Source organism: Symphodus melops (genome assembly GCF_947650265.1).
Source record: "Symphodus melops genome assembly, chromosome: 22".
In the NCBI taxonomy this organism is placed as follows: domain Eukaryota; kingdom Metazoa; phylum Chordata; class Actinopteri; order Labriformes; family Labridae; genus Symphodus; species Symphodus melops.
The window spans coordinates 8105635-8121264 of record NC_136712.1 but is presented as its reverse complement, the minus strand read 5'-3'; the positions used below and the strand labels follow the sequence as shown (position 1 = coordinate 8121264).

Sequence of the window (15630 nt, the reverse complement as noted above, 5' to 3'; positions counted from 1 at the left end):
GTCAATGTTCCTCTCCCCGTCGTTTGATTGAAACAAGGGCACTCGGTTGCCTGCATCCCACAAGCCCTTTTTACTTTTCAACTCATCGGATGTGGTATTATCCTTGGGCTTATGTGGCACCGCACAAGGTATAATTTATTGTCTGTTCAGCAAGGCAAATGTGCAAGCCTGGCATATTTCATTTGCTGAATACATATCATTATTAAAATATGATTTTCCACCTTTTTTTTTTGTGTGTGTTTCACACTGTGTGTTGAAATGTTATCTGGGGAACATCAGATTCATGCCCTTTGTTTGGTGATAATAACCTCTGAAATGTAGAATATCGCGTACACTCTGCATGAGGAGACGAGGCTTGCCAAGTCAATGTTACGGAAAGGGGGAAAATAGTGTGTCGGAGTCTGTAGCATATCGTTGCACATCAATGCATACCAAAAAGACAAAGAAAAAAAAAAAGTGTGCATTACTTCTCAGATGATGATGAAACACTAGGTTAGAAAAAGCAGTGACCCACCTGCAACCTTTTGCATACCTCTGTTTGAGCTCAAACAGACAGTTGGAGCAGTTGTAAATGATTATGCCCACACCGTGTATACTATATGCATTACTTTTAAAGTTAAGAATATGGCTTTTAAAAAAATCCCTAGCAGCAGTGCTGTAAAGCTACAACACGCCACAGAAGAAAGCCTTCTGTATTCATGAGTTTGGTTTTAACAGTCCCTGCAGGTACAATAATGAAGTTCCTCTCCCCCATGTGGAATGGGCCGTAATGATTATGATGAAGCAGAATCGCCGGCTGCTTTTCTTCTTCTGTTCTTTTTTTTTTTTTTTTTTTTTTTTCTCTCACCTCCCTGCTGTTGTATCGACACAGCTGTAAACATAAGCATAAAACTACATGTAGCAACGATGTAACTATGAAAAAAGGGGGGCTATTAACCGCTGCAAAGGAGAGAGAAAGTAAGCCTGAAGCGGCAAGATGGGAAAATGTGACCAATCCTTGGGTCTCTGGATACACAGACAATGCCATTGGATTCTGAGGTGAATTCTAAAAGGATACATAATCGTGATTTCATTTGATTGGTGGAGAAACGTACTTGTTTTTAAAGTTCCACCACCTCCTCTTCTGTGATTGGATTTCAAGGATCCCAGATTCCACAAATTCATAAGACAAAGAGACGACCAGCTAAAACATGCAATCGTTTGAATAATGTAACCCACACCTGTTGAATTCTAATTTAGCACTGTGGCGCTCGCATGGCTCTCCAGCCATCGTGTCAATTACATCGACGATGATCCCTATAAGTGCGGCAATCCTGTTGAGTTATCTCGCTTTGTTGCATGACTAACATCCATGTCAGTACCTTTCCCTCCTTACACCATAATGGCATTAGAAGATAAATGAGTGGCACCGCTTGTTATGACCCATAATGTTACGGCTTGTGTTTTACAGTCTGCTAAACCCATTTTCCTCTCGCTGTGTTGGATTAGGAATTGAACCCCCACAAGCAATCTATTCTCGAGCGCAAAAAGCTAAGAGGATGTGACGAGCCAATGTTTTTTTTTTTTTTGGGGGGGGGGGGGTTTAAGAGAGAGATTTTCATTATGTGTCATTCTATTCTAATTCATTTTCAAATGGACCATAAGAGCTGTCGCTGTGAGCAGTACAAAAGGCAGGAGCGAACGAAGGAGGATCTTGTTTAGCTGCGAGACATCCCGAGAAAGAAAATAATGATCTTTATGAAATTGCTTTAGACACAATCTGACAGCCGAGACAAAGCAAGTGGCTGGCCTTGTTCGAATCGATAAAGCATCCATTAGTTTTCTAAAGAGTAACACGCAATTTGTTTCGCTGGAGCAGCGTAGAATCTGTAATATTCTGCCCCTTTGACACGAAACGCTAATGCACTATAGCCAACCTAATGCGAGATTAAACCTACATTTCTGTCAGATGGAAATGGGAAAATGCTTCGAACGCACCGGATCCATAAAGCATGACCAAGCCTGTTATCCCAGACACCATATTTGTGTCACAATGGCCTGCAGGGCCAAGCTGTTTGTGAGGACAGAATAACCTTACGTCTCAATCCATTCAAATGACTGTGAGCTCGCGCACAAAGGAGATCAAACTTCTTAAGTACCTATTGATCAACTAGATGAACAGAGACATGGCGATTGATCGAAGAGAGGGATGACCTCATCTCTACCTTTTGACACAGCAGGAAAGCACAAATTGAAACCGCAGAGGGTTAAGCACACTACTCACCCATCATTTCCCTAAGAGTGTGTGGATGTATCACACCCTAGCATCCTGGTGGTCACAGAATCAATAGTCTGGGGGGGGGGGGGGGGGGTTGTTTGGCTTGTGAATAAAACGGACACTGGGTATGGCTGAGTTCCCTGAAATCAGCACTCCTTTTAACTTGTTTATCTTGATTAATACACTGGAAGGGTTGGATCATCCGAGGGGAGGGACGGACTTCTCTTTGAGAAATGGTCATGATGGACATATTGCAAGTGTTGCAAGATTGGGCCCAGAGGAATCCGCCCTTCCTCGGAGGAAAACGCTGATCCGAAGGGAATCTTTCTCCCACCAGCCGACAAGCCGATAGACAAATGGCCCCCTGCTCGTCTCTAACCTCTCAAACTACCAACCCTCCTTCTTCTCGTCCAACTCCTCGGCGACTGTGTGCTCCTCCTTCTCCACTCTCAAATCTTGTGTATGTGTACATGCACTCGCATGACTAATTTATCAAGCTGAGCTTTATTAACCGGACCAGAACACGTTCCCTGACTATACGGTTTTAATTAAAGATTCAGCTGCAGTTATTAAAAAAAAAAAAAAAAAACCCTCAGTCCTTTTTATGCAGTTTCTCACATCTTACATCCAAGAGGAGCAAACTCTAGCAATCAATGCTAGCTTGCAGAGCTGTGTCACTTTTATCACCAGCATCTATATTGCATTAATGCGCCTGCGGCTGTACCATTTAAATTACCTCGCTGCTTCAAGGCTTTACAAAGGAGCTCAATTCCGTGTCTTCAAGCTCGGATTGATAGGCGCAACAGAAGTTCCGCGAGGCACTTCATGGGTTGAAGGGCAGGGGAGGAAGTGTGTTAGGCAGATGTCTTCCTTGACATCAATATTTTCCAAAGGCCAACAAGTCCCTCTGGTAGAAACTGGAACCCGGAGAGGATGATCACAGCCAGCTTTTCATTAGAGTCCGACTCTAACCACTTCCTCTTTTTATTGTCCCACAGCACTGCCAAAACGCAATCAATAAGACTTTAGGAAAACTGGGTGCAATAGTGCACACTTTTTTACTGTCCAACAATCAATAGGAACAGTGGAAAACAGTACGATGAGTAAATATTGGAGGAGTCCCACACACGCACACACACACGTACAGAGAAAAATTGCCCCTGGACATAAGACACAAGGGGGTCATTTGCAGCCGGCTTAGATTACCTTGAAAACTGCATCTGTGATTGATTTATCAGTGATTAAATTAACAAAGCCTTTAAGTAATGAATCAATTACACAATTGATTATTGTGCAGTAGCCTTATGGATCGCAGGTGATACTGACCATTAGCGATAAATGTGGCTTAATTTCATTGGTTTACAGTTGATTATGTGTGAAGGAATGCTCTGCTTGCATAATTGTCCAACAGCTGTAAAAAGATTCGACCTCAGTGATGATTTGCCAAGTAAAACATGCTCTTTCTTCTGCATGCAAAAGAAGTTGTGCCGCAGTGTTAAGTACATGCATATTATCTTTAACTCACTTAAGCCTAAAGGTGTGCTGCAGGGCGAGATTCCCCCCAAAATCCCTCCTTTCTGCTGATTAATAATGGATGCTTTAAGAGGAAGAAATGCTGAACAACTAGACCTCTTCCTCCGTATCTCTTAGTTGAGTATTAAAGGCAGAGCGTTTACTGCTGCTCAGTCTGGCTTTGTAATTAAACAATCTGCATCTTTTAAATGCAGGTGACACTTGGCGAAGAATGGCTCCTTTTTAAAAACTGCTCCCTTTTTATGCATTCAGCTAGCGCGGCACAAAAGTAACAGATGGCACGACGAAATTGAAGAGTTGTTATGAAATGTATGCAAAATTAAAGAAAAAGAGAACCAAGTAATATAGCATCAAGATGGAAACACTGATTTATGTCACTATGTACAACACTTGCAGCAGTCCTTCAAAAAAAACGAAATGGACTTGTGCTTGCGTAGCGCTTTTCTAGTCTTCGTACAGCTCAAAGCACTTTAACGCAGCAACTCACACCGACCCATTCGCACACTGATGGTAGCAGCATGTAAAGTGACCATCAGAAGTAACTAATTCCATCAATTCCGCAGACGTATACATTCATACGCCACCAACAAAGTAATTTTGGGTTTGCCAAAGGACATATCTGACATGTTGCTGCAGGAGTTGGGGATCAAACCCTCGACCTTATGTGATACTAGAGCCATCCTAGTAAACAGACCATTTCAAACAATTCTTGACATTGCATAATGGACGAGGCCTTTGCACAGTTACCCACATTTTGAGTGATTGAGATTTGCATACATGACCTTTTAATTCAATATTGCAAACATATTGTTTAATCAAAAGCAGAAAGGAGCTTAAAAACTGCTGCTTTATAATACGGACATTCAGTGCCTCCCTAACTCATGTATAAGATTGGACAGCTCTGGCCTTGAACGTGCATGACACAAAGCATTTGCCACTGCTTGACCCAAATCTTCCCGAGCCTGCTCAGGAGTGGAGAACTGCCACACCACAGTACTTTAGTGTAATCCATATCCATATATTTAGGCGGGAGGGCGAGGAGGATCGTTCTTCTGGAAAAGAAAACTGATTTTGGGGGCCAAATGTCAGCGGCAGTGTATGCGCACACATTTATGTCCCCGCAGCCCATTACAGCACACACTGTGGCTTTTACCTGAGGATTGATAACCGTCAGACAGAAGTGGTGGCCTGTTTAGGACAAGCTAAGGGATGTTGAGAGGCCACTTGGGTGTTGGAGCCGCAAAGATTTATGAATGAATAAAAAGAAAATATGCAACAGCTCTGCAATTTCAGTTGTCAGTGCCACTGAGACATTGTGTCTTTCTTTGAAGTGGGAAACGGCGTGGGTGTCGAGCAGCAAAACTGGTACTGTTCAAAGTACGAGTTCAGAAGAGGTATTTAACAGCGATCATGTTCATACCACCACATGCCCAAAAGGGCTGCCTTGTGTCAAATCGATCTTCAATCAAATTTGTATTTACATTTTTGTGTTTTTACTTTCATAGTGAGCGTTTATTCCAAACAGTCCATGCCTGATCACTAAAAAACAGACCAAGGGTTCACAAACACAACAGCACAGAACATTCTTTAACCTCAATGGCAATTAACCTTTAACCTGATGGCTATTTCGGCCCGAAAAAAATGGCGACACGTACATCTAGTAGAACATCTAAATCAAGTACTTATTTTCATTTACATTTACCTCTTGCACCTGAGAGGAATCGTTCAACAAATAATGATGTGGAAGTGAGGCGTTGTCTCACTTCCTGTCTATGTTCAACGTACATGCTATGAGTCACGTACTGATACACTATGTAGATTCTGCCACAAGGGAGCCCTCAAACAGTACGTCAACAACAAATGATGATGTCGGGGCTAGCGGGGAATCATGGGAGTTCTCTCTGCTAGCGGCAGACAGAAACGGCTTTCAGTAGCAATTCCCGCTTTCTTGTGTAGAGAAGCAGTATCTGACGTTACATCCGGTGTTACCACGGCAACGATAAACATTCCGTCTGTCATGGCCGCCGCCTCGACAAGACGCGTCCCATTACAACTCTAACAATACGGATTTCTCTGGCTTTGAAAACTGTGGTAAATAGTTGAGGAAGTGTAAATACTCAACCTATGTCCGATATTTTGTTGTTACGTCAATTTTGAGTAAATTTAGATATTTTAATGTAAAGGCATTAATAAAATTCTACATTTTGTACATTTAACTTTAAAATTAGGTATAATTTTGGCCTTATTTCAACACTTACCCAAGCTACAAAATAGAACCCTAGCCCTATATTTTACCTTATTAAGACCACTCAAAAAAAACAAGATCCACCAGTTTATTCACAGACCAGGAACTGTTCCACAAACCTGTCAGACTCTCAATTGCCATGTGACAAATATCTTGGCCAATGAACAGCAAAATGGGATATGCTCCATTGTCTGAATTATTGAAGTGGACAGTGTAAGAAATTGATGGTGCATATTCATCCACTTTCCCTATGCATAATGCTTTAATACTTTTTTTCTTCTCCATTCACAATACATCCTCTCTGCATCCTTACTTCTCATGGCATAAGATCAAATGTCAGATTATGACAAGAATAATGTCCGACTCATAAAGCCACTTCCTGTACGGCTATCTAACCAGTCTGCTGGAGGGTGACAATGTGTTAAAGTGGTTGCATTTCCACGTCCTAAGTGACCATCCTGGATCAATTTGGGTGTCGGCGCTTCCATCTTTACGTGTTCCGATACCATCCATATTCACATTACCAACAGCAGCTAATACACACAAACATATACAAGGCCACACAACATAGCAGCACTCATTTAAACAGATCAGATGATCAATCCATGGCATCGTGGAAGAGTGGGCTAAAAATACATGTTTCCGCTTCCTTTTGTTCTGTGTGTAATCCACATAGGAGAGGCTTGTGTTGCAGAGCCCTGATGTTCTTATGAAAGCGTGCGAGCCAAGATTAAAAGAGGTCTGTTCTTTTTTAAGGCCCCTTGTGCATGTCTTTCATTATCCTCATCCCCAAAGACTTTCCCTAATGCAGTCCTTTGAATTCACATTATCAGTTAGTATTATTAGCCCTTACAGCTGGCTTTGACCTTGGCTATTCTTGTAGCTTAAAGTGAGCATATTCTCAACCTTCCTTTGTACGCCTCTCCTGCTCCATCCCTCTCTCGCACATTTCAGCAGGGACCTCATAAAACCAGGTGAACAAACGTAGATTCCTTCTCCTACTGAGTGACCAGCAGCTTCCCCCCCCACCCGCCAAAGTGAAAAGCTATTCAGTTTCAAGTTTGAAAGTGGAGGAAAAAATGCAGGGTAAAGCACCTCGGTGTAAAAAGCACAACATGATACAGACAAACGCGTCGTTGCTGAAGGTCAAAAATATTGCCTTGCAAGTCAACAAGCTCGACAATGCTGATGGCCTGAATCTAATGACAGTCCCTCGCATTAACACAGCTATGAGCAGCACTTTTTTTCGCCATGTTAGGTGGCTACACAATCCTCTTTTTGACCTCTGTGGAAAAGGCTAGCTTGCCACAGTCAATTAAAACTCCAAAGGCTTTGGGACACTCGCCAGAACAAAATCCCGAACTCCCCTTGTCTCCAGTTTTGGCTGACTGACAACATTTCCCCCCCTCTCTCTCTTCTTTTCAGTATGGCTGGACATTCTCTTACCCGGCAGTAGTCATGGACTCACCCCGTTGAGGAGAGTGTTTGCCACAGCTTGACCTGAATATCTGCCCAGGGCCGGAGGCTGGGTAAGGATGACAGGCCAGTCCAAGCCAACCAGCACAAAGGAAACCCATGACAGTTCGTAAGTGCCAAACACTCTGCTTGCCCCGGGGTATACATGCAAAAAGGGAATATTAAGTGGGGGGGGGGGGGGGGGGGGGGGTTGTGCCAAGTAATTCCCTGGGTTACAGTCATAAGGAGTTTGAACAGTAAGTGTATTCCACCTTTGCGTGAGATCCTCCCTGTAGATAGATTCTGATTAAAATCCCACACTGTGGAATTAACCATTTACAAGACATGATGAGCAACACTGAAACAGACGCTTTAGATCTGATGGATTCAAAATTATTTCCATTAAAGCCATTAAGCCACACGCCTTTCATGTATAGCTGCATGACACTCATTTAAATTACCCCCAAAATGCTGCACCTCTACCCACAATGCAACCAACTCCACTGGCTGTTCCTTTCCTACAGCATGGCAACCACTACAGGCACACTGTTAGGATATGAATTGAACTGCTGAGCCTCCCTGTGAGGCGTGTGTGGAGGACAGCTGGGATGAAATGCGTCATATATGGTGCCGAAAACACAATAAAAAGGTGAATGGAAGTACAATGAGGACGATTGACCTCAATGTTACCCTAAAGCTAGACTCTAGTGCCATCTATTGAAAACGCTTTCAACGATTCAGAACTCAAAACAAACAATGCATTGCACGCTGTCTGCACAAACTTGATCGTGTTTCTTTGATGTTTGAAAATGAAATATCGATCTTCTCCTGTCAATGACTTGTTGATGATGATGAAAAATGTGGTTGTGGAAAATCGAAGCCAAGGAAAGCCACATTTCCATCAACCAAATCACAGGCTTTAGGTTCCTTTTGATTTGACTTTTATTTCCCCAGCAAGCACGAACATATCTATATTCATATATTTAAAACCTGCTGAAGTGAGAGTGTGTCGTACTCGCACTGTATTCATTGTTGTGGAAAACTTCATGGCGATTGCGCATCCAAACAGTACAAGTGGCGTGCTTTATACGTGAAGTTGGGAATCGTTACCTTCTTTCAGCAGGCGGGAGTGAATAAGGAGGAGAAGAAAGCAGCAGATCGCCGCTCCGGTCAGTGCCCACGCAACTCTGAGCAGCTGCATCCTGGCGTAGGAAGGTTTGGTGGCTGACCGAGACAGTCGTGCAAGCGGGAGAGAGAGAGACACTCCACCTCAGCTCACAGACGCGCGCTGACTCATTTTCTGCTGGCCATGTAGTTAACCATTCATCCTATTCGTGCTAAATCCTCAATTAAAAGTCCAGTTTGTGGTTAAGGGGTTTTGGATTCCGGGATGAAATTTAAAAAAAAAAAAAAAAATGCGCCGCCGGTGCGTCAGAGTGGCTCCAAACAGTAGGGCGATTAACCCCCGATCACAGTCTGAAGGGCTGACATCCTTTTCCCACACTCCTCCAACCCCTCTCTTCTGCTCTTATTCACGAGTCTGTTTTCTGCTTTGCGGGAGACTCGCTCGCGACAGGTACGACCACAGCGAGTTTGCCCCCCTTGGCGTGTCTCCGTGTTCGAGTGCGCACGGCGGTCCACGGCGATGCGGCGCGCAGATGATGATCACCGCTCTCCGCTGCATGTTACGCGCATCTCTCCCACTACCCGAGAGGCAGCGGCAAACACTACCAACCAAGTCGCCTTGCAGCCCCCCACCCCTACTGACTCACTCACACGCTCTCTCTCTCTCTCGCTCACTTCTCCTCCCTCCCTCTCTCTCTTTATTATATTATTCCCTCCTTCCCTCAACCCTATCTTGATTCCCTCCAAAGAAACTCTTGCCATTTACGCACAAGAAGGGCTAGTCTCATGAGCTATATGCATTTACTGGATTTTGTTTTATCTGCATGCATGCCTGACCTCTTACGCGTAAAAAAAAATAAATCAATAAAAAGTTCAGGTATGGAAGCAGCAAGTCCATCACTTTTCTTAAGAGGCAAATAAAAGTGACAAAAAAAATACTTTCCCTCGTCAGATAATCTGTCTGTCCCTCTCTTCTTCTTCTTCTTCTTCTCCTCCTCCTCTCACTCTCTCTCATTGCGTGTGTTCCTCAAACGAGATCGACTGTATATTTCCAGGTTACGTCACAATACCCCCAAATAATCTCCTCCGGCTACATTACGTTATTGGGCTGCTACTAAAGGATGTCGCTACCAGTAAACACAAAGTGAACTTCCAGTTTAGGTTATGCTAAATAAGCTGCAAACCAAAATAAGCCAACAATGACATTTCTGTTCGCATTTGTCCTTTTATTTATTTTTATTATTAAAAGCAAATTATTAGGATTTACTTTTAACAAATTGATCAAGTTTTATTGTAAAGAAATGCCATTCCCTATATGTTTCAAATCGCTGATTTTAGGTGTATTTTCTGCACCTCATCCAAAGATGTAAAAAGAAAAGAAAAAAAGCAGAAGTTGTGCTGAGGTAATTTGCACCTCTGTATCAGCCAAGCCTCCCGGTTATTGAAACAAGCAATTGGCTTTGAATAGCCTAGCCTGAGGCTCATCTTCCAAGAATATTCAACATCCCCCTGAAACCGATTACACGTGTAGCCTAAAATTTCATCATATTATAAACATAAAGATTTGATGCCATTGCAGATTTTTTAAAAAGCCTCATTTGCTCTGCTCTGCCGTTTGATGTTAGAAAGGATGTCATACTGTGAGTGCACGCTATCCGACTGGAGGGAGACACATACTGGATAGCAAAACAAATGCGTATTCTAATTCCTCCCTCCCGCTCTAACAGAGCCGTTGTGTATTTTACTCTTTTTTTTTTTTTTTTTTTTTCCTTCTGTTCAAGTCTAATGTGATGTGTCATGCAGTAAAAGTTGGAAATTGAAAGATTCATTCGCTCGGTCAGTCATTTGCAAGACTGGTCAGTTTGCACCAAATTCCCCGTATGGTCGCTCAAGAGATCACAGCATTTCCTCCTCAGGGTACTTGTGGGTTTCATCCTTTTGTCTTCTTTCTTATAATTGAATCCCAGTGACATGTTTCTGAAGACTGACGGCGCCAGTCAAACCAGAAAGCTGTCATCACAGTGTCAATAAGCTTGGCCCCTGCAGCTACGAGCGCTAATTAGCTGATAACAGTCTCTGTTGGTTAGCACGCATGGCAGACTGTGTGTTCTGCATGCTGTCAGTGTGTGTGCCACAGTTTGCATGGCACTAGTTGTGCGTGTTTGTATCATGTTTGCATGGATGTGTGTGTGTGTGTGTTGTAGAGAGCCTTTTTTGTTCCCTGACAGCCTCCCCTCCGTCGCTGTGATCAATCCATCTACTTCCTGGAAAGCAATTAACAGAGACTTGACCTCTACAAGGATTTAGGGTGGCTATGTGTACAAGAGGCTGTTTGTTTGTTTGTTTTTTGCTGGTGTGTGTGTGCTTGCATGTGTGATAGTATCATGCCCGGCTCTCACTTAAAACTGCAGCAAAGCAAATGTGCAGAATCTGAGCGCGTGCAAAGCCTTATTAAAAGAAACTGCTGGAAACAATGACAGGAGTAACACGGCTTGAAAATACCAGAGGAACCAATTACTATTATTTACAAGGTTGTCACCTATACGCACTTTGTCAAACACCCTGCATGATAAAATAGAAACCTGTAAAGCAGTCCCAAAGTGCAAAAAGCAGCTTTAAAACACCAGCTCTTTTTACAACTGTAAGGGGATATGTGAAACTGAACAAACTAGCTTTTTAACAAAGACTTAGGGATTGATGTTGGAGTCAAATGTAAAGTGTAAAACATTTCAATCTTGAGTCAGCTGTGGATTTAATGGCCACAAAACAACGCTGACAATGATTTGAGTTTTGCAGATTTGTAGCGATTAATGTAGTCGACATCAGAATTGTTCTCTGAGCCCCTTTCACTCTTCTGTTGAAGAATCTTGACCTTTCCAAGATTCTGTCCCCTCAATTGGGCAGACTCAACATTGTGTGATGAAAGTAAAAAAAAAAAAAAAAAAATTCTAAGCAACAAGGGGCATTATGCATTTTTGTAAAAGTCGTACATTTTGTGTTTTTTGTTTTTTTTCTGTAGAAAAAAATCCTCACAATACTCTTGCAAGGCAGCACCACATCACCAAAACCGGGGGACTATCTAGAGGACTGAACGTTGGGATTTTTTTTCAGAGTAAATTGGAAACGTCTCGCAAGAGTAGAGTGCGGGATTTTTTCTTTTTAAAGTGATAGTTTGATGTCCGATGCACCTACTTCATGAGATAGTTGGATGTGCAAACACCTCCCTTTAAAAAAATGTCATTGAGTCCTAACACGTACAACGAAAATTAAACAGAAAACTGCTCTGAAAAAAAGAAGCCATGATCATCTGTAGCAGTGACCATTTTGAAGGAACAAAATGAAAACAAAAACATTTAATTGTATAGTTATGTCCATCTATACCTTTCACCTACAGTACAGAAAGGCAAGAGGTACATAGCAAATGTGAAGGAAGTCGCTGAGCTAGTGTCTATAGTTTGCAAGAAAACACATTTTATCGTGCCTGTACAACTTGCTAACATGTCAGAATATTTGTCTGTTCTTCTTTTTTATCACACTTAGCTCTCAGAACTTCAGCTTAACCACAAGCACACAGGGGCTCATTTTTGTGCAGTTGCCGTGGGGACCAACTATTCTGTCTAGACACTATTAAGAATCCCTTCAAGATGTTCACTTGCATTTTTTAATTTTTTTTTTGTAAAGAAATGTTGTATCCCAAAGGGGACAGCAACAAAAAAAACACTTCTCAGATACATGTTGAAGTACTGTGGAATTCATCTCTGTTAATTATTCTTACATTTCCTTTCTTTCGTTTCCTCACACCACCCACTAACCCTGCTGCTGCGTCTCCTCTTCTGCCTTCTCCTCTCCTATACTGCCACCACCCCCTTATTGCTGGTTTCTCTGCCAGGAGCCAGGAGAGGCGTTACTTGCTTTGTCCTCTGTGCAGGTCACTGGCAGAGTGCCAGACAGGGCCCATGCCAATAAAAGCCATGAGTAATGGTCTAAAACTTCTACATTCGCTGTGTTTCCCATTATTTCCCATGGCCAATAAATTTGAAGGAGAGCTTAATCAGAGGGAAAAGCAGGAACATACGGCACATGTCCAGCAGGGTGTCCAGCGTAAACATTCTTACATTTTCATCAAAGATAAAAGTTGAGGTGACAGCCTCCAATATGGCTCCCCTTGTCAACCACTTTGTCTTCTGACAGGTGGAGCTATTCATGTTTGGGCTGATAAACACACTCATGCTTATCTGTCACAGAATAATGGCTCCTCCAGGCCTCTGGGATGGGGTCAGCTCTAAATAAAGTCCTCTAAGCATAAAACAGGAAGTAAGTCTTCAAGAATAGATAATTAAAACATTCATTATACTTGCTGCTTAAGTGTCAGAAAAAAAATTATTCAATGCACACTGCTGAAAGAAGTTTTTACATATTTGTTTCAATGATTCGCAGCGAATCAGGAGTGCAGAATGTAGGATTATTAGGAGGAGGTTATTTGATCAAAGTTCACATAATGTGCAGAAAAAAATGCACTTTAGCATGTTTTTCTAACACTAATATGCATAGCCTGCTCGGCTTCTCTAAAAAACTTGCCTTGCCTAAAAAGCTTGGCAATGGTAAACGAAAGACCAAGCCAAATCCCTTTCCAGAGAGGGGCGTGGTCAGACACAGCTCATTTGCATTTTAAAGCTACAGACACAAAAACGGCGTGTTCTGAGCAGGGCTTAAACAGAAGGGTTTATAGGCGTGATCAAATACAGGATCGGAGTGGATTTCGATCGCAAAACTTCCCAGACATGTGTTGGGGACCTCCTGAGAAGGTCCCTTGATGAAAATGAGTATTATATGCAACCTTTTAAAAAAAATGTTGCATACACATCTACAGGACAAGATCAGCACAGAATGCTTGTCCACAAGAGGGTGCTAGAATCCCCATGACCCAAAAGTTCCTCACAGGAGCTTTAAGTTTCTTCAAGCCTCTTTGATGGCCTTCTGATTTGAACAACAAAAGGAAGGGGGGAGATCATGGGAATAATGTATCTTACTCCCCCTATGCTCAATGAAGACAAAGTCTGAGTTGAAGAGAAGAGAGGAGAAGAAAATGTTTACCGACGATGTGTTCGAGTATAATTTACACAATGTCTTTATCAAAGCAGCACATACAGCAACACAGCAGCTTTCAGTCGCAGTTCCTCCTTCCTTGTCAAGCAGTCTTTGACGAACCATCTGGTGTTTCACTGGCAAAAATTCGACATATTTATGAAATACTTAGATCTTTTGTCTTTTTCATAAACATGTACATTGTGGCTGCTTTAATCAACTTCTACTGGACATTTCCATAGTATTTACTTCAAGTCACTGCTGCAACAGAAAAGTAAACTTAAATTGCCTGACAACAATTCAAGTTATTGTTGTCTTTCATATGGTGCCAAGCAGATTGCGCACACATCTACCTGCAGCTTCCATTGATCAATCTTCCTTCAGTGGAGCACAAAGCGCCAATTTGTCTTTGAAAAACTTTCTGTTTAATCAGTAATTACTTGTGCTTAATGTGCCATGCATTGTGTTCCTTTTTTTTTGCTTGCTGTCAATCACTTGACACCCACAGGAACAAAACAAAGTGTGTGCCAGGAAATAATTCATCAAAAACATGTCACCTCAGACATCTGTCACACTCATGTCTTTGTATTTGGGAAATATGTGTTGTAAGCTGGGATGTCAGGTTATCGTCCTCATCATGAAGTGTTCTAATTTTTTTTTTTTTTTTTTTTAGAGAGCATGTCTTACTTCACACATAATCAAGAGCTTAATATAAAGACTGAAATCTTATTAGAGCTGAAGAACATGTATCCAGTGTCATTTAAAGCTCTTTTATTATTAGCCTCAGAAAAAGATTGATCACTTTTCACACGAACTCTGTCCTCTTCTATATTTAGAGAACATCAGATTCTTACTGTGCTTTATATTCAAAGATGTATTATGAAGCCGTTTATGGAGCTTCTTCAGAATAGCGTACATTTGTTTATCTTAAAAGTGACCCGAAGTAGTTTTTAGCATTCTTGCCGTTTACACGTTTTTGCCTCTCGCTGCCAGTGTTTAGAAAGGCTTTGCGCCTGATTCACAAAAGCGTTGTGTGGCTTTTGTGCACCGGCTGAACCCTTTCTTCACAAAATACACTCGGGGAGTTCAATGCGACCCCAAACTGTGCTGCAGGGCAAACAGCATCTCTCTACGCCTGTGCTGCTCGCGTCTATGTAAATTTGCCTTCATGTCGTCATTTGAAGAAAAAGTCAGCCCCTTACATTGAATGAAGCACAGAATTCCCTAACACCTGCGTATTGTACGTCGCTAGATTTTTTTTTGTTTTTCTAGCTGTGCTAAGAGCAAGCTTTCTACTAAAAAAAACATTACTTTTTTTTTTTAATTTGGCATCAAAATAAAATAAAAAAGTGTAGAAATTCTTCAAATTCAGATAAAACAGATATATTTGCACCTGAATGTGTGTACGCTCTGTGATTTAAACCTTAAACTGATGGAGATAGCGAAAGCAAATAACGCGCACATTTTTTTCACCCATTTAGCCCGACAGTATGTTTTCAGGCTGATTTCGACTGGAATATGAACTTGTGCGACTCCATTTTGAAATTGTCTCAAATGTCGGCCCGATTTTGTGCAGAGTCAGTCGTGCAGTGTACACGTGGGCACAACACCCGATCTCCGTTCGTACAGTTGTACCCAATTGGCCCGAATGATTTCTGACGTGATCGATGCATTGGTTCTACAGCTCTGCTCACACAGTTGTACATGTCAGCAGAGCCACGAGCCAATTCCCCGACTCCGGTACTCGTCCTGCCTGATTTTCACAAACTGACTAAAATCACAGTCACACAGCAACAGCAGGATTGCCCTTTTTTTTTATCTGTCTCCTCCCTGCTATCACAAAAGAAACTAGGAAATATCAGTGGACCTCCAGTTGACAGAATATTGTTTATCTGCTAGTTATAGCTTGTGTTTATTCATGATGAAAATT

General features: G+C 42.1%; 2 protein-coding genes across 3 annotated transcripts in view; one reads left to right on the top strand and one right to left on the bottom strand.

Moving 5' to 3' along the window:
* tafa5a (TAFA chemokine like family member 5a) overlaps positions 1 to 15630 on the bottom strand; it is a 150027-nt gene that overhangs the window by 90694 nt on the left and 43703 nt on the right. Inside the window, exon 1 of one of the 2 annotated variants that reach the window (XM_079335010.1) lies at positions 8601 to 9418. The exons of the other annotated variant lie outside the window; for it this stretch is intronic. Within the exon in view, the coding sequence (XP_079191136.1) occupies positions 8601 to 8691 (91 nt within the window). The 5' untranslated portion in view covers positions 8692 to 9418. Of the gene's footprint in view, positions 1 to 8600; positions 9419 to 15630 lie in introns of those variants that run through there. 2 annotated transcript variants of the gene reach the window in all.
* The window catches only part of LOC306817815 (L-threonine ammonia-lyase-like), a 310968-nt gene continuing 307422 nt past the window's right edge, over positions 12085 to 15630 (top strand). Inside the window, exon 1 of the mRNA XM_079335007.1 lies at positions 12085 to 12092. The gene's annotated coding sequence lies outside the window, so the exon portion shown is untranslated. The remainder of the gene's footprint in view (positions 12093 to 15630) is intronic.